Raw genomic sequence first — 23,196 nt, 5'->3', positions numbered from 1 at the left:
AACAGACTGGACAGCATGTCGCTGGAAGCTGCAGGACACATAATCTGAGAGACCTAAACACAACATTCCACTAGAAGGCTACACCAGGTGAAGTCAAACGCTACCACACACTAGCCTTCTCTTCGCCTTCACTCTACCTGGACTTCTCGTATGGAGTCCATCTCTGCTGCAGGGTGTGGAACCTGTGTTGGCTGAAACACAAGCACAGGAGCATGCAGCTGTCACTCAGTCACCCTGCGTCTGACCAGAGGCTGACCAGAGCACATGGATGGGTGGCTTTCCTTTACCTTCAAACCTTACATACTCTTAAGATGTTCGGTCTCACAGGAAGTCGGTTCACGTTTGTATGTTTTTATCCGATGACTGCTGTCAATAACGTATTTGGTGTATTTGCGGGGTTTTATTCAACCTGGTTTGGTCAAATATGTACCTCCGTGCACTTTTTGTGCAGCGCCATTTTTAAAGGCCTTACTGCACATTTCGCCGTAGTCTCAAAGAGAAATGTCCGTTGAGTGGGCTAAAATACAGGTATAAAATGTGAACCGTGGCACATTCTCATTACATTGATAGGTGTGTTTCGCGGTGGTTCAGAATTCAAATATCATTGACTTTTGCTAAAAGTTAATGCTCTATCACGTTGGAAATATACCCTGCACCAAATCCAACCCTAAACCTACACGATAGTGTGAACAAATTCTAAACTGATATACAAAGGCATTTGTTGTTGCCATTTAAACTTCCTTTTACACAGATTGATGTGTAAAAAAGAAGTGTTTTGTTGAACAACCGTAGTTACATGGGATTCGAACCAGTGCTCCTCTCCTACCAAAGTATACCAAATCTCTGTAGCTCCATTAGCTACTGAACAAACCCACCATTAGGTATGTGATGCTAACATTTAAAAGCATCATTTTCCAATATCCCAGCATATGAATGTTGTTTTGAAGTCATAACATGGCTTTTTTTCAAGTAATTATGCAAAAATTTGTCTGTATTAATTGAAACTCTGTAAATTTGTGTAAATAAAAGCTGTCTTAGTTTTAATGCCTCTAGTGGTCCTTCCTTTTGAAAACTGCAGTGATATGTACTTGCTGGTACGTATTTCTTGTTTCGTTAAAAAGTGCACCAAGGTACGTTTGTGCCACGAAACCAGGTAGGTTTTATTTGCCATTTGATTTCTTTTGCAGGATATTCTTCACAGGATTTGTTTTGTGTAGGACCTATATTTTTTTCCTTCATTTATATTGATAAATTTATGGTGGCCACCAAATATCTAGGCACTCAAATGTCAACAGGTAATCCCAGATTTTGTTCTATTATTATCTGTGTATCTGATTAAATGAAAATGATTACAAAACATTGTACTTAATACCACGTGGATAATCTCAAATGTATTTATAGCTTGCTAGACACATAAACTCAATCCAACACTCACCCGCTGGGTCCAGGCCTCTGGTTTGGGGGAAATCGCCAGTCAGCATTAGGTGGCTTTTGCTGAAAATAAGAAGAAAAGAATTTGTCAATACTTCTGTTTGGAACAGAGAATCATATCAAGCATTGGTCCACCCTGGATCGCAGGTCCTTGCATCCTGTCACAAAAGGTTATATTTCTGAAAGCCAAATTTGTATTATTGACAGCAGATGATTTGATGCACTGCTTTTCCTCAGGACTGTTTTCTTGAAACTCCACCTTTACTGATACACAAATAATAAGTCGAGGTGAGTAGTGAAAAACAGAGCAACAGACAAGAACATAAAGTAGAAAATAGGTTGAGGGAGAGTGTGTGTGAATAATTGAAACTTCAATCATGTTGCTTTCACGGATGAGTGCATGTACACGAAGACTATACACACATCAAACAAAGTATGAGCTCACCTGTAGGAAGATTATGGCTAAAATTTCACCCCCTTTTTTCCATCATTATTTCCATCATTATTTCATATCTTCCTTAGTATCCCACACAGAACATTTGCATCTCCTCACACTGAGTCGAGTCATTGTATTGCAAGATTGCATTCAAAGCATGTGAAATATCACACTGTGATCCTACAAACTCTATTACAGATTCCACAAAGACTGTCTGCTATAACAAACACCTGCAACCTGCTTCTGTGTATCATAATGACTGCAATAATCAGCCTCACCTGACTTGAGCATTATACACAATATTTTCAGCCATATTTCTTCTCAGATTTATGCAGTTAAATTCTCTTCTGAGTCACTGGGTCTATAAATAGCTCATATTGTGGCCTGATTCTTAATACATTTGGCATTATAGAGTGCTCAGTCCAAAAAGTGAGTCATAGAGCCTTAGTCTGAAATAATAACATGATTTCCATCTAAGTTAAAATGACATCGAAAAATAGCGATATAAAATATAACATTTGAACCGTGTATTATCTTTTTTATTAACAGAAGCAAACTGCTTACACTACCCATCAAAAATGTGCCATCAATAAGTAAATAAACGAATACTTCTTTTAAGCAAGGATTCAGATTATTGTCATTTAAATGTATTGCCTTTTTTTGGACATAGAAGACATCTTCATTATCAAACATTAAAGAAATGTTACCAAGCCAAAACTTTTAAATGGCTGTCTGTAATATTTCCCGAAAATCTCACCTTCATGAGTGAGTGAGCGAAGAGTCTTTTTGACAGTCGCATGCTTAGAGTGCTCTGCGGGGCCTTAACAAACACAAAGTCGCTCCTGCTGGAGATGGTGGAGAAACCATGCGTGTATGTGTGATTGTTGAAGTCCCGGGAGGCCCCCACGACCTCCATGTATCTAACAGGACCGTCAGTGTTTAGCTGCAGGTGGAGGTCATTGTGTTGGTGCTCACGAGGTGTGTGCTTAAAACCGAGTTTTTGCATAAGGCACATAGCGTATCCATGGTGGCTTAACCAGCGCGCCACCACAAAAATGATAACCAGGAATGAGACCGTAATAACAAAGGATAATGTGATTATAAGATACAAAGTAAGGTCAGACCCTTTCGTAGTTTTTGAGGTAGAGCTTCTACGTTCAGAAGAGACATCTGAAGCCTTCTCAGCCAGGGTGATGTTAACTACCACGCTAGAAGAAAGAGACGGCCTGCCGTTATCTTTTACAATCACAGTGAAGCTAAAAACAGACTTGCTGTCTTCTTCTGTAAGTCTACGGGCTGTACGCAGCTCTCCGGTATGTGCACCTATATGAAACATTTCAGCATCTAACCCTGAGAAGCTGTAGAATAACCAAGCGTTGTGGCCACTATCTCCATCCACGAAAGTGATGCGATTGACTAAGTGTCCGATGCCAGCTGTGCTTGGTACTAAAAACTGCAGTGTCCCATCAGGAGGAGGTGCAGGATATATAAGGACGGGAGGATGATCATTCTGATCTATAATAAACACATGCACCGTAGTGTTGGAGCTTTGAGTTGGAGTTCCTCTATCAAGAACCTGCACTATGATTTGAAAAGCATTCAATTGCTCATAATCGAACTTTCTCATGGCATATATCTGCCCACTATCTGGGTTTATATATACATATGAAGACACAGACCCACCGAGAGCTTCGCTTTCTAAAATTGAGAAATAAATGGTAGAGTTCTCACCCACATCTGGGTCTGATGCAGACACGGACAGAAGGGGAGCATTTGGGGCATTGTTTTCGTCAATGTCCACAGAGTAGGAGGGCTGTGAAAAGACTGGGGGGTTATCATTAACATCTGAAAGACGCAACACAAAAGATTCCTGCGAGGAACGGGGCCGGGAACCAGAGTCTGTGGCGGTCACAGTAATAGTGTATTCAGCCACAGCCTCTCTGTCCAGAAGGCCTTCGGTCATTAAAGTGAAAAGCCCTTCATATGGCGAACTCATTTTGAAAGGCAACCCATAAGGGATGTGCACGCTCACGTCGCCATTTTTCCCCGTGTCTTCATCTTTAACTTTGATTAGGGCAATGACGGTTCCTGGACTCACATTTTCAGAGATTGCAGGAGAGACCACGTTGATACTGATAGCGGGGGTGTTGTCATTCAAGTCAACAATCTCGATTTTGATATTACACGAGCCCTCCATTGGAGGTATGCCTTTGTCTCTAGCAAGAACGGTGACGTCATACATATCAGCGAGCTCGTGATCGACCAGTCCTGTAACTCTGATTTCACCAGTCGAAGAATCCACGCTAAAGAGTTTTAACACATTGTCGGCTGTGTATTTATCAAACATATAGGATATCTCACCGTTTTGACCATGATCGGCATCGGAGGCATTAAGAGTTGTAACTAATGTTTCATGAGGTGAATTTTCTAAAAGCGTGATTCTTTTTGTCGGATTGTGAAAGTTTGGCGCGTTGTCATTGACATCTAGAACTTTTATAAGAATTGCAATGTTGCCGGACTTTTCCGGACTTCCACCATCGACTGCAGTTAAAATCAATTTGAACTCGCTCGTCTTTTCTCTGTCTAGAGGCTTGTTTAAGACTAAAATTGGGAATTTGCTTCCGTCGCTTTTAGTTTCTACTTTTAGCATAAAACGATCGTTTTGACTGAGAAAATAAGCGCGCAGAGAATTTACGCCCACGTCAGGGTCGTGCGCACTTTCTAAGCGGAATATAGTGCCTGGGGCAGCCGCTTCTGAGATTTCCAAAGAAGTGTTTCGGCTTGGGAAGTGTGGCGCGTTGTCGTTAACGTCCACAATTTCTACCGTAACGCTGTGCATTTCCAAAGGGTTTTGAAGAGAAATTTGAATCCGAGTGTGACAACGTAAACTTCCTCCGCACATACTCTCTCTGTCCATCGTTTGAATGACCACCAAAGCTCCAGATGTCAGGTCTACGTCAAAATACTTAGCATTAGTTTCCGAGATAATTCGCATCTCTCTTAGAAGAATCGCGTGAACGTCCATTCCCAAATCTTTAGTCAAGTGGCCAACAATAGTTCCTGGTTTAGATTCCTCAGCTGTAGAATATAAAAGTTCCGAGGCGTGCGTTGCAAAAGACAAAGAATTAAGAACAATCCAAAGTGCAGCCCAATCCAAAGATCTCTGAAAAAGCTCTTTACTCTCCATTTTTACTAATAGCTATAGACTCCTTCGGGGTTTCAATTCATGCGTGTTCTAGACCTAACAAGAATACACTAAACACGTTTTGATTTGTATCCATGATCTCCACCATTTGTTCTAAGTTTCTAAGCTAACAATACCTCTCTTAAGAGCAACAAGTCTGTGCGGGTCTAGTAGAAGAGCGAAAGTGGGTGGAGATAAAAACGTGCGTTTCTATTGGAGGAAAGTTTCTTTGCTTAGACAAAAGAGCACAGGCAGCTGTCCAAGGTGCTGATGGTGTCACTCTATTTTTATTTCTAAATAATGCGTTATGTAAAAATATAACATGTTTAAAACTACGATTGTCTCACCTGTTGACACTCGAACGTCCACGCGCTGTCTGGTAACGACGCGTCAAGCACGTTTAGCGTGTCTGTAAAGTTTGTGGTGCTGCTGGGTTTAATGAGGGTGAGATCACTGAATTCTGACATTGGAGAGAGATAGGAGCCAAAGGACTGACTCTGAGACATCATGTCTCCTCCCAGAACCTCCACATACTTAATGGGCCCGTCAGTGTTGAGCTGGATCTGCAGGTTTCTGTTGGGGTTCTTGTATTCAGAGTTTGTTCTCCTGATACAGCAGCTTCTGCTGCCTCGCGCACATTTCACCAGTAAGATGAAAAACGTCAACAGACACAACAAGGACACGGAAGCCAAAGAGATGATCAGATATAAAGTAATTTTGCCAGTTTTCTTGTTGGGTTCGATAGTTTTCTCTCTATAGTCTGAGATGGGTTCATGAAAGCCGTCCTCTATCAGTATATCCACTGTGACTGTGGTGGACTGAATCGGTTCTCCGTTATCCTTTATTTCTATCATCAGTCTCTGAGAGGAGTCGTCGTGCTCTGAAACAGCGCGTTTAGTCCTCACCTCTCCCGTATGTAAATTAACACTGAACAGAGACGCGTCCGTGGCCTCCGCGAGCCTGTAGAACAACCAGGCGTTATGACCCGAGTCCGCATCCACTGCTGTTACCTTAGTAACGAGATGTCCTGCTTTAGCAGAACGGGGCATCCTCTGATGAGAGACAGACCCCATGGATGTGGATGGGTAAATGACAGCAGGTGCGTTATCGTTATGGTCCAGAATAAACACGTGAACAGTGGCGTTGCTGCTTAAAGAGGGAGAACCATGATCTTTAGCCTGAACGACGACCTCAAACATTTTTATTTTTTCGAAGTCAAACGAATGCATGCTGAATATGCTTCCATTGTCAGAGTTTATGTACATATACGAGGATATTGGAGTATCCCAATTTTTAGGGTTCTCAATAGAATATGATATTTTACCATTTACACCGACATCAACGTCTTGAGCAGATACCGAACAAATAATAGAGCCAGGGGTGTTGTTTTCTTTAACGTACACATAATACACATTTTCGGAGAACTTTGGGACATTGTCGTTAACATCAATAATTTTAACTGGAATTATTGTTTTGCTACTCAAAGGGGGTGAGCCTGAGTCAAATGCGGTGATTTCTACGTTATACTCAGGAAACGTTTCACGGTCTAAAACGCCGCTTGTGACCAAAGAATATTCGTTCGAGAAAGATGGTTTTAAAAGAAAAGGGAGGTCAGACTTTGTCTGCAGACTGATTTTTCCATTGTCACCAGAGTCGATGTCCCGCGCGCTTATTAACGCTACAACTGTCCCGCTAGGCGCGTCCTCGCGCACAGGGCTAGGTTTAGACGTAAGCAGTATCTGCGGTGGATTGTCGTTAATATCCGAGACTTCTATTTTAACTGTGCAATGGCCCTCCATTTCAGGGACACCTCTGTCTCTAGCTCTGATCTCAATATTGTACATAGGAGTGGTTTCATAATCCAACTCTCCGTTTAGTATAATTTCCCCGGTATTTTCATCAATGTTAAATAACGCGCGCAAAGCATCAGAAGTGTGCTCTCCCAATGAATATTTTATTTCTCCGTTTGGACCTTCGTCCAAGTCTTTTGCTTCTGCTTTAAGAATCGTCGTTCCCTTTTTTGTGTTTTCGGAAATAGCCGCTTTGTAAACGTTTTTCTCAAATACTGGGTTGTTGTCATTGTTATCTAGCACAGTGACGTTAATTTGAGACGTTCCTGATCTAACCGGGTTCCCTCCGTCTAATGCAGTTAACATTAACTGATGCATTGGTTTCTTCTCTCGGTCGAGGGGTTTCTCCAGCACTAATTCGGGTACCTTTCGTCCATCTCCTAGATCTTTTATTTTTAAACTGAAACATTCGTCTTTACTTAATGTGTAGGATTTTAAAGAGTTACTGCCTACATCTGGGTCTACCGCGCTCTCTAAAGGAAAGCGCATGCCCGGGACGGTGGATTCAGCTATTTTTAAAACACGGTCCATCGCCTGAAAATGCGGATAATTGTCATTAATATCCTGTATGTCGACTTCCACTCTGTAAAGTTGTAAAGGATCCTCAATAACGATCTGAAGAGGTAACAGACAGTTTGCGTTTTCTCCACAAAGGACCTCTCTGTCGATTCTCTCATTGACCACAATCTCTCCTCTTCGTAAATCCAGACTGAAATACTGCTTACCTGATTCAGAAGCTATTCTCAACTTACGATCGTACAGCTCGGATATTTTCAAACCTAAATCTTTCGCAATATTTCCAACAACAGCTCCCACATTTAATTCCTCGGGAACTGAGTAGCGAGTCTGTCCTTCTGTCGTACTCCACAAAAGAAGAAAGAGGAAAAAGAAAAGCAAATAATGCCTCCACCATCTGAACGCCACCCTCTTTGTCATTTTGAATGTAAATCCCAAGCTATTCTTCGTTCTGATAAAAACTAGGGATCCCACCACGAAGACGATTTCGCTTGTCCATGTTGTTTCAAATATATGTTAGAATCCATTTTATCGGAGAGATTACAGCATCCCTCCTCTCCGCTTGCACTAAACGCTGTGAAGCCAGTGGGGGAGGGAGTAGATCTCTTTGTACAATTCTACATGTGATTGGTGCAGAGAATAATAGCAATAACCAGTAGCAAGAAGACTGCCTCTTAAAGGCGCAGCATCAGCACCTGCTGTCAAACTCACACCAAAAAGCCTTTCAATAGAAGAATATATTATGGATATTTTCTATATGTGTTTTGCATAATTTCGAATAATTACATTTTTTCAATATTAATTAAATAATTATATTTAGATTTTTTTGTAGTAGTGGTAGTAGTAAAAGTATAAAGTGCAATGACTGCATTTTCTCATGTTATGTGCTTTTTTTTTTAATTTGTTATTATTATTACTTTTTTTATTTACTTTTTTTTGTTGCTGTGACATACCATATGAAGCAGATTTTTTTGTCAACTACCCATACAATAACAACCATAGCTCAGCTTTCTGTTTGTGGAACGTTAGTTTGCTCAGACGAAAACACAAGTTGCGCTGTTCAAGGTACTGGAAGTACCGTCACTCTATCGCCGTTATACTTACATATATATAGTATATGTATAAAACGTTTTACTGACTTTGTCTCACCTGTTGACTCTCGAACGTCCACGCGCTGTCTGGTAACGACGCGTCAAGCACGTTTAGCGTGTCTGTAAAGTTTGTGGTGCTGCTGGGTTTAATGAGGGTGAGATCACTGAATTCTGACATTGGAGAGAGATAGGAGCCAAAGGACTGACTCTGAGACATCATGTCTCCTCCCAGAACCTCCACATACTTAATGGGCCCGTCAGTGTTGAGCTGGATCTGCAGGTTTCTGTTGGGGTTCTTGTATTCAGAGTTTGTTCTCCTGATACAGCAGCTTCTGCTGCCTCGCGCACATTTCACCAGTAAGATGAAAAACGTCAACAGACACAACAAGGACACGGAAGCCAAAGAGATGATCAGATATAAAGTAATTTTGCCAGTTTTCTTGTTGGGCTCGATAGTTTTCTCTCTATAGTCTGAGATGGGTTCATGAAAGCCGTCCTCTATCAGTATATCCACTGTGACTGTGGTGGACTGAATCGGTTCTCCGTTATCCTTTATTTCTATCAGCAGTCTCTGAGAGGAGTCGTCGTGCTCTGAAACAGCGCGTTTAGTCCTCACCTCTCCCGTATGTAAATTAACACTGAACAGAGACGCGTCCGTGGCCTCCGCGAGCCTGTAGAACAACCAGGCGTTATGACCCGAGTCCGCGTCCACTGCTGTTACCTTAGTAACGAGATGTCCTGCTTTAGCAGAACGGGGCATCCTCTGATGAGAGACAGACCCCATGGATGTGGACGGGTAAATGACAGCAGGTGCGTTATCGTTATTGTCTGAAATAAACACGTGAACAGTGGCGTTGCTGCTCAGAGACGGAGAGCCATGATCTTTAGCTTGAACGACAAGGCTGATTAGTTTAATTTTCTCATAATCAAATGTGCTCATGCTGTAAATAGTTCCGTTCTCAGAATTGATATAAAAATAAGATGACGCTGGAACTTGATTTGAATTGAAATCTAGAACTGAATAAGTAAGTATTGCGTTCTTGTCTCGGTCAATATCAGCCGCAGATACAGAAAACAAAGAAACGCCTGCCAGATTATTTTCGTTTATATAAACATTGTATGAGGACTGTGAGAAGATTGGAGGGTTATCATTCACGTCAAGTATTTTAACATTTACCGTTTTCTCAGTTTTTAAGGGCGGAACACCAGAGTCAATGGCCTGTATTTCTACATTATATTCAGAATGAACCTCGCGGTCTAATAATGAGTCAGTTATTAGTGAATAATAATTATGAAAAAGGTTTTAATTTAAAAGGAACATCTGGAGAAACAATTAGTTCGACATTTCCATTATTACCAGAGTCCAGATCTTTGACGGTAATCAAAGCCACTACAGTTCCCACAGTTGCGTTTTCAGGTACAGGGCTCGGTAAAGATGTCAGAATAATCTCTGGAGGATTGTCATTCTCATCTATGATATCTATTTGAACCGACGACTGTCCCTCGAGCTCGGGATTTCCTTTGTCTTTAGCACAAACATCAAACGTATAGGTTTTTTTAGACTCGTAATCTAATTTTCCAATGACCGCGATTTCACCGGTTTCAGCGTTTACACTGAAAATATTTCTTACAAAATCAGGCGTGTGAGCACCGAAAAAATACTGTATTTCACCATTAGGACCATCATCTAAGTCAGTCGCTTTTATTTTGAGCACACTTGAACCAGAAGTGGCGCTTTCTAGAACAGATGCTTTGTACGCAGCGACTTCAAATTTTGGTTCGTTGTCGTTGATATCTTGAACAATTATTAGTAATACAGACGTACCAGACCTGACTGGATTACCGCCATCCAGGGCTGTTAAAATAAGCTTGTGTATAGATTGCTTCTCTCTATCTAAAGTTTTTTCAATCACAAGTTCAGGTATTATTCTTCCATCTTTTAAAGTTTTTACATTAAGTCGAAAAATATTGTTACTGCTAAGAGAGTAAGTCTTTAGGCTGTTGCTGCCAACATCGAGGTCCTCGGCACTTTCAAGGGTAAATCGTGCCCCTGGAGAAATCAATTCAGATATTTTTAACGTGGCATCTTTATTGTGAAAATTCGGCGCATTATCATTTAATATCTTGTATTTCTATCTCAACGCTATGCATCTGTAATGGATTCTCAATAACGATCTGCAGTGGCATTAGACAACTGGCGCTTTGTCCACACAGCGTCTCTCTGTCTATTCTTCCATTAACTACCAGATCACCCTTCCCTGAATCCACACTGAAATACTGTCCGTTCGACTCAGACGCTATTCGTAACTTACGCTCGGCGATATCTGAGATGTCAAAACCAAGATCCTTCGCGATATTCCCAACGATAGATCCGTCCTTTAACTCTTCGGGTATTGTGTAACGAATCTGAGCTCCAATTGTATTCCACAAAAGAGAGAAAGCGAACAGCCAAAGCGCTGGCCATTTCCACCCTCCGATCCTCCTCATTTCTCTGCCGCGTTTGTTATTCCCATTTACATATCTTCATTTTACATCCTTATAATAACCGAATGTTATTTTCCATTTTTAAATGAACGAGTACTCAGCCCATTCTCGTTGTGGTGCTCCTCCTCATAAAGCGTTCACGTTTCCTCTCGCTCTACAGCTCTAGTCATTGTACTCCTCCTCTGGCTGGGGGAGGGAGTAGATCCCTTTGTACAGACTGAAGAACGATTGGTACAGAGCCTAAGCTAACTCATCCGATAGACGCTTTGCTCTTTCTTAAAAGCAAAACCAGCCGTCTGCTGTTTGTGCTGCGGCATCTAGTGGACAACTGCACTTTAAAATATGCAATGCAGTTAGCCTAAGATTTATTTTTCATCAGCTTGGAAGGGAAAACGCATCTAAAAAAACTTAAAAGAATCAAGCTATTAGAATTTAAACGTTAGGCCTACATGCACAAGCAAGTTGTTCTTAAAATTCGGTGAGAAAGAGCCACATGAATGAGGAAATCCACATGAATTTCACGTGTGTCGTTACGTTAAAATCACATCATGAAAATGTTCTAAACCTACGTCTCAATGTGAAAAGCACATGCACAATGCATATACATTGCGTGCATAGATTAAAAGAATTAGAACAATTTTCAATGTCTTGTCTAAACATTTGGTATTAACAGTTTAGAAATAGTTTCTTACAGCTAAAAATATTTTTTTGTGAGTAAATTTTAGATGTTTTTTTTTACCAATCAATGAAACAACGCCTGCCATACAGCAAGTAAAAAATAGCACCTAAACAGTATGTCTCATCGTTACGGGAGCTGTCCAGTCCACGGTGTTGAAAGCAGTGCAAAATTGTCGCTTAATCTCAGGAAGTTTGTTTTGACATCATAAATATGGTGATGCTGATAATAACATATGAAAATAACATGGCATATGCTTAGTAAATTTGAAATCCATAATGTTAGAGAAACTAATTTTAAGCCTTAAGTTACCTTGTCCGTCACACACAATAAATAATGTTTTGGTCACAAACAAAGTCTGTGCTAACACTGAGTTAATAATTATTCTGTTTCTCACCTGTTGGCTCTCGAACGTCCACGCGCTGTCTGGTAACGACGCGTCAAGCACGTTTAGCGTGTCTGTAAAGTTTGTGGTACTGCTGGGTTTAATGAGGGTGAGATCACTGAATTCTGACATTGGAGAGAGATAGGAGCCAAAGGACTGACTCTGAGACATCATGTCTCCTCCCAGAACCTCCACATACTTAATGGGCCCGTCAGTGTTGAGCTGGATCTGCAGGTTTCTATTGGGGTTCTTTATTTATTTTCGTTTATGTAAACATTGTATGAAGTCTGTGAGAATACTGGTTTGTTATCATTTACATCAAGCACTTTTATATTTACAGTCTTCAGAGTTTTTAAGGGTGGAACACCAGAGTCAATGGCCTGTATCTCAACATTATATTTAGAATGAACCTCGCGGTCTAGCAATGAGTCAGTTATCAACGAGTAATGGCTATCGAAAGTTGGCTTTAATTTAAAGGGAAGATCCGGGGAGATAATCAGATCAACATTGCCATTATTACCAGAGTCCAGATCTTTGACGGTAATCAAAGCCACTACAGTTCCCACAGTTGCGTTTTCAGGTACAGGGCTCGGTAAAGATGTCAGAATAATCTCTGGAGGATTGTCATTCTCATCTATGATATCTATTTGAACCGACGACTGTCCCTCGAGCTCGGGATTCCCTTTGTCTTTAGCACAAACATCAAATGTATATGATTTGAAGGTCTCGTAATCTAACTTTCCAAATACTGTTATTTCGCCCGTTTCAGCGTTAACATTAAAAGCATTTCTTACAAATTCAGGCGTGTGAGCAGCCAATAAGTATTGTATTTCACTATTTAGACCTTCATCGACATCTACATACGTTAATACAATCTACATCGATTACCGCCATCCAGAGCTGTTAATATTAGGTTGTGAACTGCCTGTTTTTCCCTATCTAGTGGTTTCTCGAGCACTAGCTCTGGTATTTGCCTTCCATTTTTAAGTGTCTTTAAATTTAGACGGAAAAAATTGTTATTGCTCAATGAATATGACTTTAAGCTATTGCTGCTGACGTCAAGGCCTTCAGCAATTTCAAGGGTAAACTGGGTGCCTGAAGTGGTCAATTCTGACATTTTTAATCCACCATCTTTATTACGGAAGTTTGGTGCATTATCGTTAATGTCTTGTATTTCTATCTCTACGCTATGCATCTGTAATGGATTCTCAATAACGATCTGCAGTGGCATTAGACAACTGGCGCTTTGTCCACACAGCGTCTCTCTGTCTATTCTTCCATTAACTACCAGATCACCCTTCCCTGAATCCACGCTGAAATACTGTCCGTTCGACTCAGACGCTATTCGTAACTTACGCTCGGCGATATCTGAGATGTCAAAACCAAGATCCTTCGCGATATTCCCAACGATAGATCCGTCCTTTAACTCTTCGGGTATTGTGTAACGAATCTGAGCTCCAATTGTATTCCATAAAAGAGAGAAAGCGAACAGCCAAAGTGCTGGCCATTTCTACCCTCCGATCCTTAATGTGCCACATTTCTCTATTGCACTTGATATTCTCATCAACAAACCGTATATCTATGGAAAACACAAAATTTAATTTCCATTTTCAAATAAATGTGTACTCAGCCCATTCTTGTTGTGGTGATCAGCCTCATAAAGCGTTCATGTTTCCTCTCGCTCTACAGCTCTATTCATTGCACTCCTCCTCTGTTTGAGGGAGGGAGTAGATCCCTTTGTTAAGTCTAACACACGATTGGCTCAGAGCTAAGCACTCAGTGGTCCAATAGAGCTTTAGATATTTTTAAAGCCATACCCAACCCCCTTGTTGTGACTATGGCTTCTAAGGAAGGCTTATTTGTGAAGATTTTATTGCAGTTAGTATCTTATATTTTTAGATAAGCTAATTTTGTGTACGAACAAACAATTCATAAATAAACAAATAAATAACATTTTCAAGTAAAATTAATAGCTGACCTGCACACACACAGTTTTTGAACAAGTTTTAAAATATTAAAATATATTAAATTATATTAAAAACAAGGTATTCAAATATTTGAATTTTTTAAATGTGTCGCAATTATTCAGTCATTTTTTTATTTTAATATTGAGCATTAATTGATGTCGAAACAGAGTGGTTAATTTACTGCCAACTAAATGTCTAAAATGAAGTCTTTGTGCACTGTGTAAACAAATACTTTTAACATTTACTTCCCCTGGCTCCATGGCAAATCCTTAAATAACCGATATTCAGACAAAAACAAGAATGAAAAAAAACATCCAATATGCGAGTGAATCAACCTCCTCCAAATGTGAAAAAATGCATTTGGAATAACAGCAACAAGTGATGACACAACCTTTATATTGTACAACAGACAAATTAAATCAAGCATAATGGCTTTTTATACGTTTAGCTGAGTATGTTTTATTTAGATAATGGACAGGCTATGATGTAAAGTTAGCAATGCCAGACAGAATAAGTAGGTGCAGGTGCCAACAGCGGAAACAACATAATATTCTGTCATGAACGGTTATAGCCAGATAAGACACGGAAACCGAAACTTCATTCAAAACAGAAAATTTTTAAATGTATAAAGAAAACAACAAAAATGCTTGTCACAAACATGAACCAAAACCCAACCAATGTACTACTTTTACAAGTCTGCATGTAGATTATTTGACATTAAACCTTTAAAGGCAGACCTAGTCTGGAAGCTCCAATGCTGAAGATGGTGGTATGATTTTCCACTTATTAACATATTTCACTTTAATTTATAATCCATTTTAACTTATTTATATATTTTGTAAATATTTCCAGAAATATTAACGCCATTAATACACTGCATTACTTGTTATTTTCTCACCTGTTGGCTCTCGAACGTCCACGCACTGTCTGGTAACGACGCGTCAAGCACGTTTAGCGTGTCTGTAAAGTTTGTGGTGCTGCTGGGTTTAATGAGGGTGAGATCACTGAATTCTGACATTGGAGAGAGATAGGAGCCAAAGGACTGACTCTGAGACATCATGTCTCCTCCCAGAACCTCCACATACTTAATGGGCCCGTCAGTGTTGAGCTGGATCTGCAGGTTTCTGTTGGGGTTCTTGTATTCAGAGTTTGTTCTCCTGATACAGCAGCTTCTGCTGCCTCGCGCACATTTCACCAGTAAGATGAAAAACGTCAACAGACACAACAAGGACACGGAAGCCAAAGAGATGATCAGATATAAAGTAATTTTGCCAGTTTTCTTGTTGGGCTCGATAGTTTTCTCTCTATAGTCTGAGATGGGTTCATGAAAGCCGTCCTCTATCAGTATATCCACTGTGACTGTGGTGGACTGAATCGGTTCTCCGTTATCCTTTATTTCTATCAGCAGTCTCTGAGAGGAGTCGTCGTGCTCTGAAACAGCACGTTTAGTCCTCACCTCTCCCGTATGTAAATTAACACTGAACAGAGACGCGTCCGTGGCCTCCGCGAGCCTGTAGAACAACCAGGCGTTATGACCCGAGTCCGCGTCCACTGCTGTTACCTTAGTAACGAGATGTCCTGCTTTAGCAGAACGGGGCATCCTCTGATGAGAGACAGACCCCATAGATGTGGACGGGTAAATGACAGCAGGCGCGTTATCGTTATTGTCTAAAATAAACACATGAACAGTTGCGTTGCTGCTCAGAGATGGAGACCCATGATCTTTAGCCTGCACTACAATGCTGAACAGTTTCGTTTTTTCATAATCAAAAGAACTCATGCTATGAATAGTTCCATTTTCAGAGTTTATGTAAAAATAAGATGATGCTGGAGCTTGACTGGAAGTTAAATCGAGAATTGAATAACTCAGTATTGCGTTCTTGTCTTGGTCAATATCAAATGCAGATACAGAAAACAATGAAGCACCTGGCGGGCTATTTTCCTTGATGTACACTGTATACGAGGGCTGTGAGAACACTGGAGGGTTGTCATTCACATCAAGTATTTTTACAATTACAGATTTCGTAGATTTCAAAGATGGTAAACCAAAGTCGGTAGCTACTAATTCTATGTCATATTCTGCATTAGCTTCACGGTCTAAAAGTGAGCCAGTCACCAAAGAATAGTGGTTGTCAAATGCTGGTTTCAGTTTAAAAGGAAAACGAGTGGAGATGGTAAGATTCACTTTGCCATTGTTGCCTGAGTCCAGATCTTTAACGTTAATTAAAGCTACAACTGTACCGACTGATGCATTTTCCGATACCGGGCTAGGTAAAGATGTCAAAATAATTTCAGGAATATTATCATTCTCATCAATGATATGCAGCCTCACGGAAGAATGGCCCTCCTGCTCTGGGCTCCCTTTGTCTTTAGCGCAGACGTCAAAGGTGTATAATTTAGTTAACTCGTAATCTAGTTTTCCAATCACTGTGATTTCTCCAGTTTCAGCGTTGATATTAAAAGATTTTCTTACATTATCTGGTGTACGTACACCGAAAAAATACTGTATTTCGCCATTAATACCTTCATCCAAATCAGTGGCCTTTACGGTTAGGACGCTTGAACCAAATGCTATGCTCTCCTGCACAGATGCTTTGTATTGTGATTGTTCAAATTTCGGTTCATTGTCATTAATGTCTTGAACTGCTACTTGTATTAAAATAGTTCCCGATTTAACAGGATCACCACCGTCTAATGCTGTTAAAATTAGCTTATGTACAGATTGTTTTTCCCTATCAAGTTGTTTATCAACTATCAGTTCCGGCACCTTCTTACCATCTTCAAGTGTTTTCAAATTTAAACGGAAAAAAGCGCTATTACTCAAAGCGTATGATTTGAGACTGTTGCTGCCGACATCTAAATCCTCGGCACTTTCTATTGGAAATTTAGCTCCCACGGCTACCGATTCGGCTATTTTTAAAATGCTTTCTTTAGTGTGAAAAGTCGGTGCGTTGTCATTTATATCTTGTATTTCTATATTAACTCGATATAACTGCAGTGGATTTTCTATAACCAGCTGTAATGGCATTACACAACTGACGCTTTGTCCACAGAGCGCCTCTCTGTCTATTCTACCGTTCACTATCAGCTCACCGTTCCTTGTATCCACGCTGAAATACTGCGTGCTAGAATCAGAGGCTATCCGTAACTTACGATTAGCGATGTCAGAAATGTCTAGTCCAGTGTCCTTTGCAATGTTTCCAACAACAGATCCTTCCTTCAGTTCCTCTGGTATTGTGTATCGAATCTGAGCCCCGACTGTATTCCATAATAGAGAAAAAACAAACAGCCAGAGCGCTGCTTGTTTCCACACTCGAACGCGTCTCATTTCCACAGTAATTTGAACGTTTCCATCAAAGAGTGCGTCTTCGCGTTAATCCAGACAAAAACTTATTTTTTCTTCTTTCATTAAAATCGCAAATCCGTTTGGATCGAGGGGTCGGTTTTGTGGCGATCAGCGTCATAACAGCGCTCCTATTCTCCTTCTCTGCAGCTCCTATCATTCATTGTAGCCCTCTCCTGCTGAGGGAGGGAGTAGATCTTTTTGTATAGTCTCGCTCCTCATTGGGCTGAGCTAAGTGCGCTGCTGTCCAATAGAGGAGAGAGTCTCTCTTAAAGGCGAACACGCATATTTCTGCACCTTGTGTGTACGTGTATACTGATTTTTGAACTGAATTTACAATAAAAAAAGTCTTTTAACATGTAAAAGCATGTTACTCATACTCATACTAATATATATATATATATATATATATATATATATATATATATATATATATATATATATCATCTCCAAATTTATTAGCCGTTGTTCTATAAAAAATCTATTTGCGCTAACATTTCACCACCAATTAACCTTGTCACAGTGTCGCTGTCCACGGATACGGTGCTGAACTTTGCTTAAAAAAAATTTTTGTCATCACTGCGCACCTAAAGACACTCGCGCTCAAAAACACAGACCTGCCTTTGCTTCGTTTCCCCCAAACAATTAATGTGTAGAAAAAAAATAAACAAATATGAACCCAAAACGCGATTTAAAGACATATTTGTGTTTAGATACAAATGCCAGCTCTGAATATAGCAAAGGTCTCACCTGTTGGCTCTCGAACGTCCACGCGCTGTCTGGTAACGACGCGTCAAGCACGTTTAGCGTGTCTGTAAAGTTTGTGGTGCTGCTGGGTTTAATGAGGGTGAGATCACTGAATTCTGACATTGGAGAGAGATAGGAGCCAAAGGACTGACTCTGAGACATCATGTCTCCTCCCAGAACCTCCACATACTTAATGGGCCCGTCAGTGTTGAGCTGGATCTGCAGGTTTCTGTTGGGGTTCTTGTATTCACAATCGCTTCGTCTGACGCAGCAGCTTGAACTTCCGATGCTGCTTCTAACGCATTTCACAATCAACGTGAACAATGTCAAAATGGATAAAAGTGACACTGTTCCCAACGAAATGATCAGATATAAAGTTATTTTGCCGTTTTTCTTGTTGTTGTTTTCTGTCGTTTTCTCTCTATAATCCGAGATAGGCTCATGAACCCCGTCCTCTATCAGTATATCCACTGTGACTGTGGTGGACTGAATCGGTTCTCCGTTATCCTTTATTTCTATCATCAGTCTCTGAGAGGAGTCGTCGTGCTCTGAAACAGCGCGTTTAGTCCTCACCTCTCCCGTATGTAAATTAACACTGAACAGAGACGCGTCCGTGGCCTCCGCGAGCCTGTAGAACAACCAGGCGTTATGACCCGAGTCCGCGTCCACTGCTGTTACCTTAGTAACGAGATGTCCTGCTTTAGCAGAACGGGGCATCCTCTGATGAGAGACAGACCCCATGGATGTGGACGGGTAAATGACAGCAGGTGCGTTATCGTTCCGGTCCGAAATAAACACGTGAACTGTGGCGTTGCTGCTCAGAGACGGAGAGCCATGATCTTTAGCAATCACGATGATGTGAAACACCTTCATTTTTTCGTAGTCGAATGAGTGCATGCTAAATATACTACCGTTTTCAGAGTTTATATAAACATATGAAGAGACGGGAACGCCTTGATTATTAGTATCGAGAACTGAATAGACAATTTTGGCATTTTCTCCCGTGTCTCGATCTGATGCTGTTACTGATGATAAAATGGATCCGGGAGCAGTGTTTTCTTTAATATAAACCGAGTACACACGTTCAGAGAAAACAGGAGGGTTATCATTTACATCTAATATATTAACTGTAATTAATTTGCTAGATATCAGTGGAGGTGATCCAGAGTCTGATGCTTTTAGCTCAATATTATAGCTAGGAAACTTTTCTCGATCTAATTGTGAGTCTGTCACCAGCGCATAATGATTAGAAAACGTTGGCTTTAATTTAAAAGGAGTGCCTGGTGACATGCTAAGCGTTACGTTCCCGTTTACCCCTGAATCTATATCTTTAACATTTATTAACGCTACCATAGTCCCAGCGGCCGCGTCTTCTGGCACAGGTTTGGGTGAGGAGGTGATGCTGATCTCAGGTGCATTATCATTCACATCTAAAACAGTCACCTGAACTCTGCAATGTCCCTCCATTACAGGCGCTCCTTTGTCTCTGGCACGTATGTCGAATTTATATGTGGAGCTCATTTCATAATCAATACTCTTTGATATGGATATTTCGCCAGTATCTGCGTCAATTGAAAACAACTGCTTTATTGCTTCTGGTGTGAGAGATCCTAAAGAATACTCTATTTTACTATTTACTCCATCATCTAAGTCAATTGCTTTTACTATCTGAATGACTGTACCTGGAGCAGAGTTCTCCGTCACTTTAATTTCATATAAATCTTGTTCAAATACAGGAGCATTGTCATTCGCATCCAACACTTTAACCGTAATCTGAGTAGTGCCTGACCTCGCCGGATCACCTCCATCAATACCTGTCAAAATCAAATGGTGTATAGACTGTTTTTCTCTGTCAAGTGCTTTCTGTAAAACAATTTCGGGGACTTTAGTTCCGTCTTTGTCATTTTTAACATGTAAGACAAAATATTCATTTTTATTTAAAGCATACGTGCGTAAAGAGTTTGACCCTACATCTGCGTCTTGCGCAGGCTCTAAATGAAATCTAGCTCCGGTTAGCGTGGCCTCTGATACATCAATATTTTTTGTATCAGAAAGAAAACTTGGAGAGTTGTCGTTAATGTCTTGTATGTCCACCTCGACACGATAAAACTGGAGTGGATCCTCGATTATGACTTGCACTGGTAACACACAACTCGCGCTTTGTCCGCACAGGGTTTCTCTGTCTATTACTTCATTCACAAGCAGCTCGCCGTTCCGCAAATTCAGGCTGAAATATTGCTTACCAGACTCAGATGCTATCCGTAATTTACGGTTAGATATCTCAGATAAATACAAACCGAGGTCTTTTGCTACGTTTCCAACAATAGATCCCTCCTTCAGCTCCTCAGGTATTGTATAACGAAGCTGCGCTTCTGTATCTCTCCACAAAACAGCGAAACACAAGAGCCACAGCGCCCGCCAGAGCAAAATCCTCCTTTGTATTTGAGTCCTCATTTCCAAACACGACAAATAATCGTTGATTCCAGTATCCTGACATTCATCGTACGACTAGAAGCCTTTAGAAAAAACAGTGCGATGTTTTAAAATGCATAGAATCCCAGATGAATTTCAGTTGTTAAATACATCGCAGCGAGTGCAGTGCATTTTGTCTCAGGAATCTGTGCGTAATGGTTCTCAGCATTATGTCGGGGGAAGGAGTGGATCTCTTTGTGCAGAGCGGTCTCGTTATTGGACGAGTGCTCTCCAGTCACAACATGAATCAGTCTTAAAGAGGCAGAGCAGAGCCAAGCTCAACATCCATGCACTATATATGCAGTTATTTCACTTAACGTTGAAAAAAAAAAAAAAAAAAATTAAATATATATATATATATATATATATATATATATATATATATATATATATATATATATATATTCTATTCGTTTACTCAAAAGCTCTAAAAACAATAATAAGCTCAAAAACCTTACATTAACAAATACGCAGCATTATAAATTACACAGAATAAAAATAAAAAAAATTCCATGACAGCTTAGATTAATTAATCCGTTTAGACCGCAGAAAACCGCACAAACGTGGAAAAACACGTCAAAGTACAAAACGAAGACAACCGTATCTTTTCATTAAAGTATCAAGAATCAGCGCAGAGATGGACATGAAAGTGAAACCAACTACACTGATGAAAGCATTGCATTTTTATCAAAGCTATAAACACTGCAAAGCTTAATGCAAATGTAGTGTTACTTTTGCTGAATGTGAAAGTTATAATGTGGATAGAGCAATTCATGCCATCTACGTAATCCACGCAGTGTCAAATGTAACATTTAAAATATTACACAAAATAGTAATTTATAAGTATATAAAAATACTGTAGAAAATCTCACGCGCTCACCTGTTGGCTCTCGAACGTCCACGCACTGTCTGGTAACGACGCGTCAAGCACGTTTAGCGTGTCTGTAAAGTTTGTGGTGCTGCTGGGTTTAATGAGGGTGAGATCACTGAATTCTGACATTGGAGAGAGATAGGAGCCAAAGGACTGACTCTGAGACATCATGTCTCCTCCCAGAACCTCCACATACTTAATGGGCCCGTCAGTGTTGAGCTGGATCTGCAGGTTTCTGTTGGGGTTCTTGTATTCACAATCGCTTCGTCTGACGCAGCAGCTTGAACTTCCGATGCTGCTTCTAACGCATTTCACAATCAACGTGAACAATGTCAAAATGGATAAAAGTGACACTGTTCCCAACGAAATAATTAAATACAACGTAATTTTGCCGTTTTTCTTGTTGTTGTTTTCTGTCGTTTTCATGCTATAATCCGAGATAGGCTCATGAACCCCTTCCTCTATCAGTATATCCACTGTGACTGTGGTGGACTGAATCGGTTCTCCGTTATCCTTTATTTCTATCAGCAGTCTCTGAGAGGAGTCGTCGTGCTCTGAAACAGCGCGTTTAGTCCTCACCTCTCCCGTATGTAAATTAACACTGAACAGAGACGCGTCCGTGGCCTCCGCGAGCCTGTAGAACAACCAGGCGTTATGACCCGAGTCCGCGTCCACTGCTGTTACCTTAGTAACGAGATGTCCTGCTTTAGCAGAACGGGGCATCCTCTGATGAGAGACAGACCCCATGGATGTGGACGGGTAAATGACAGCAGGCGCGTTATCGTTCCGGTCCGAAATAAACACGTGAACTGTGGCGTTGCTGCTCAGAGACGGAGAGCCATGATCTTTAGCAATCACGATGATGTGAAACACCTTCATTTTTTCGTAGTCGAATGAGTGCATGCTAAATATACTACCGTTTTCAGAGTTTATATAAACATATGAAGAGACGGGAACGCCTTGATTATTAGTATCGAGAACTGAATAGACAATTTTGGCATTTTCTCCCGTGTCTCGATCTGATGCTGTTACTGATGATAAAATGGATCCAGGAGCGGTGTTTTCTTTAATATAAACCGAGTACACACGTTCAGAGAAAACAGGAGGGTTATCATTGACATCTAATATATTAACTGTAATGAGTTTGCTAGATATCAGTGGAGGTGATCCAGAGTCTGATGCTTTGAGCTCAATGTCATATCTAGGAAACTGTTCTCGGTCTAATTGTGAGTCTGTCACCAGCGCGTAATGATTTGAAAACGTTGGCTTTAATTTAAAAGGAGTGCCTGGTGACATGCTAAGCGCTACGTTCCCGTTTAACCCTGAATCTATATCTTTAACATTTATTAACGCTACCATAGTCCCAGCGGCCGCGTCTTCTGGCACAGGTTTGGGTGAGGAGGTGATGCTGATCTCAGGTGCATTATCATTCACATCCACAACAGTTACTTGGATCGTACAGTGTCCCTCCATTGCAAGCGAGCCTTTGTCTCTTGCGCGTATATCAATTTTATATGAAGAGCTGGTTTCATAATCGAGATGTTTGGAAACGACTAACTCGCCTGTCACGGAATTAATAGCAAACAAATTTTGAATAATTGCAGGAGTATGTGCCGCAAATGAATACTCAACCTCGCTGTTTACACCATCATCTAAGTCAATAGCTTTTACAGGAAGTATCATTGTACCCGGGACTGTGCTCTCCATCACTTTAACCTCATATAACTCGTGTTCAAACACCGG

General features: G+C 40.7%; 1 protein-coding gene across 48 annotated transcripts in view; it reads right to left on the bottom strand.

Moving 5' to 3' along the window:
- LOC122353118 (protocadherin beta-16-like) overlaps positions 1 to 23,196 on the bottom strand; it is a 142,659-nt gene that overhangs the window by 5,160 nt on the left and 114,303 nt on the right. For 19 of the 48 annotated variants that reach the window (XM_043251017.1, XM_043250997.1, XM_043251000.1 and 16 more), the window contains 2 exons: positions 1,436 to 1,494; positions 138 to 191 (listed from right to left, as the gene is read on the bottom strand). In XM_043251017.1, coding sequence (XP_043106952.1) covers positions 138 to 191; positions 1,436 to 1,494 — 113 coding nt within the window. Of the gene's footprint in view, positions 1 to 137; positions 192 to 1,435; positions 1,495 to 2,624; positions 5,368 to 5,398; positions 8,190 to 14,918; positions 17,541 to 18,113; positions 20,720 to 23,196 lie in introns of those variants that run through there. The other 29 variants (XM_043251035.1, XM_043251023.1, XM_043251026.1 and 26 more) reach the window with 12 other exon arrangements.

Source organism: Puntigrus tetrazona, chromosome 10, assembly GCF_018831695.1.
Source record: "Puntigrus tetrazona isolate hp1 chromosome 10, ASM1883169v1, whole genome shotgun sequence".
NCBI lineage: Eukaryota > Metazoa > Chordata > Actinopteri > Cypriniformes > Cyprinidae > Puntigrus > Puntigrus tetrazona.
The sequence above is the reverse complement of the archived record's forward strand: the minus strand, read 5'-3'. Positions and strand labels throughout refer to the sequence as shown.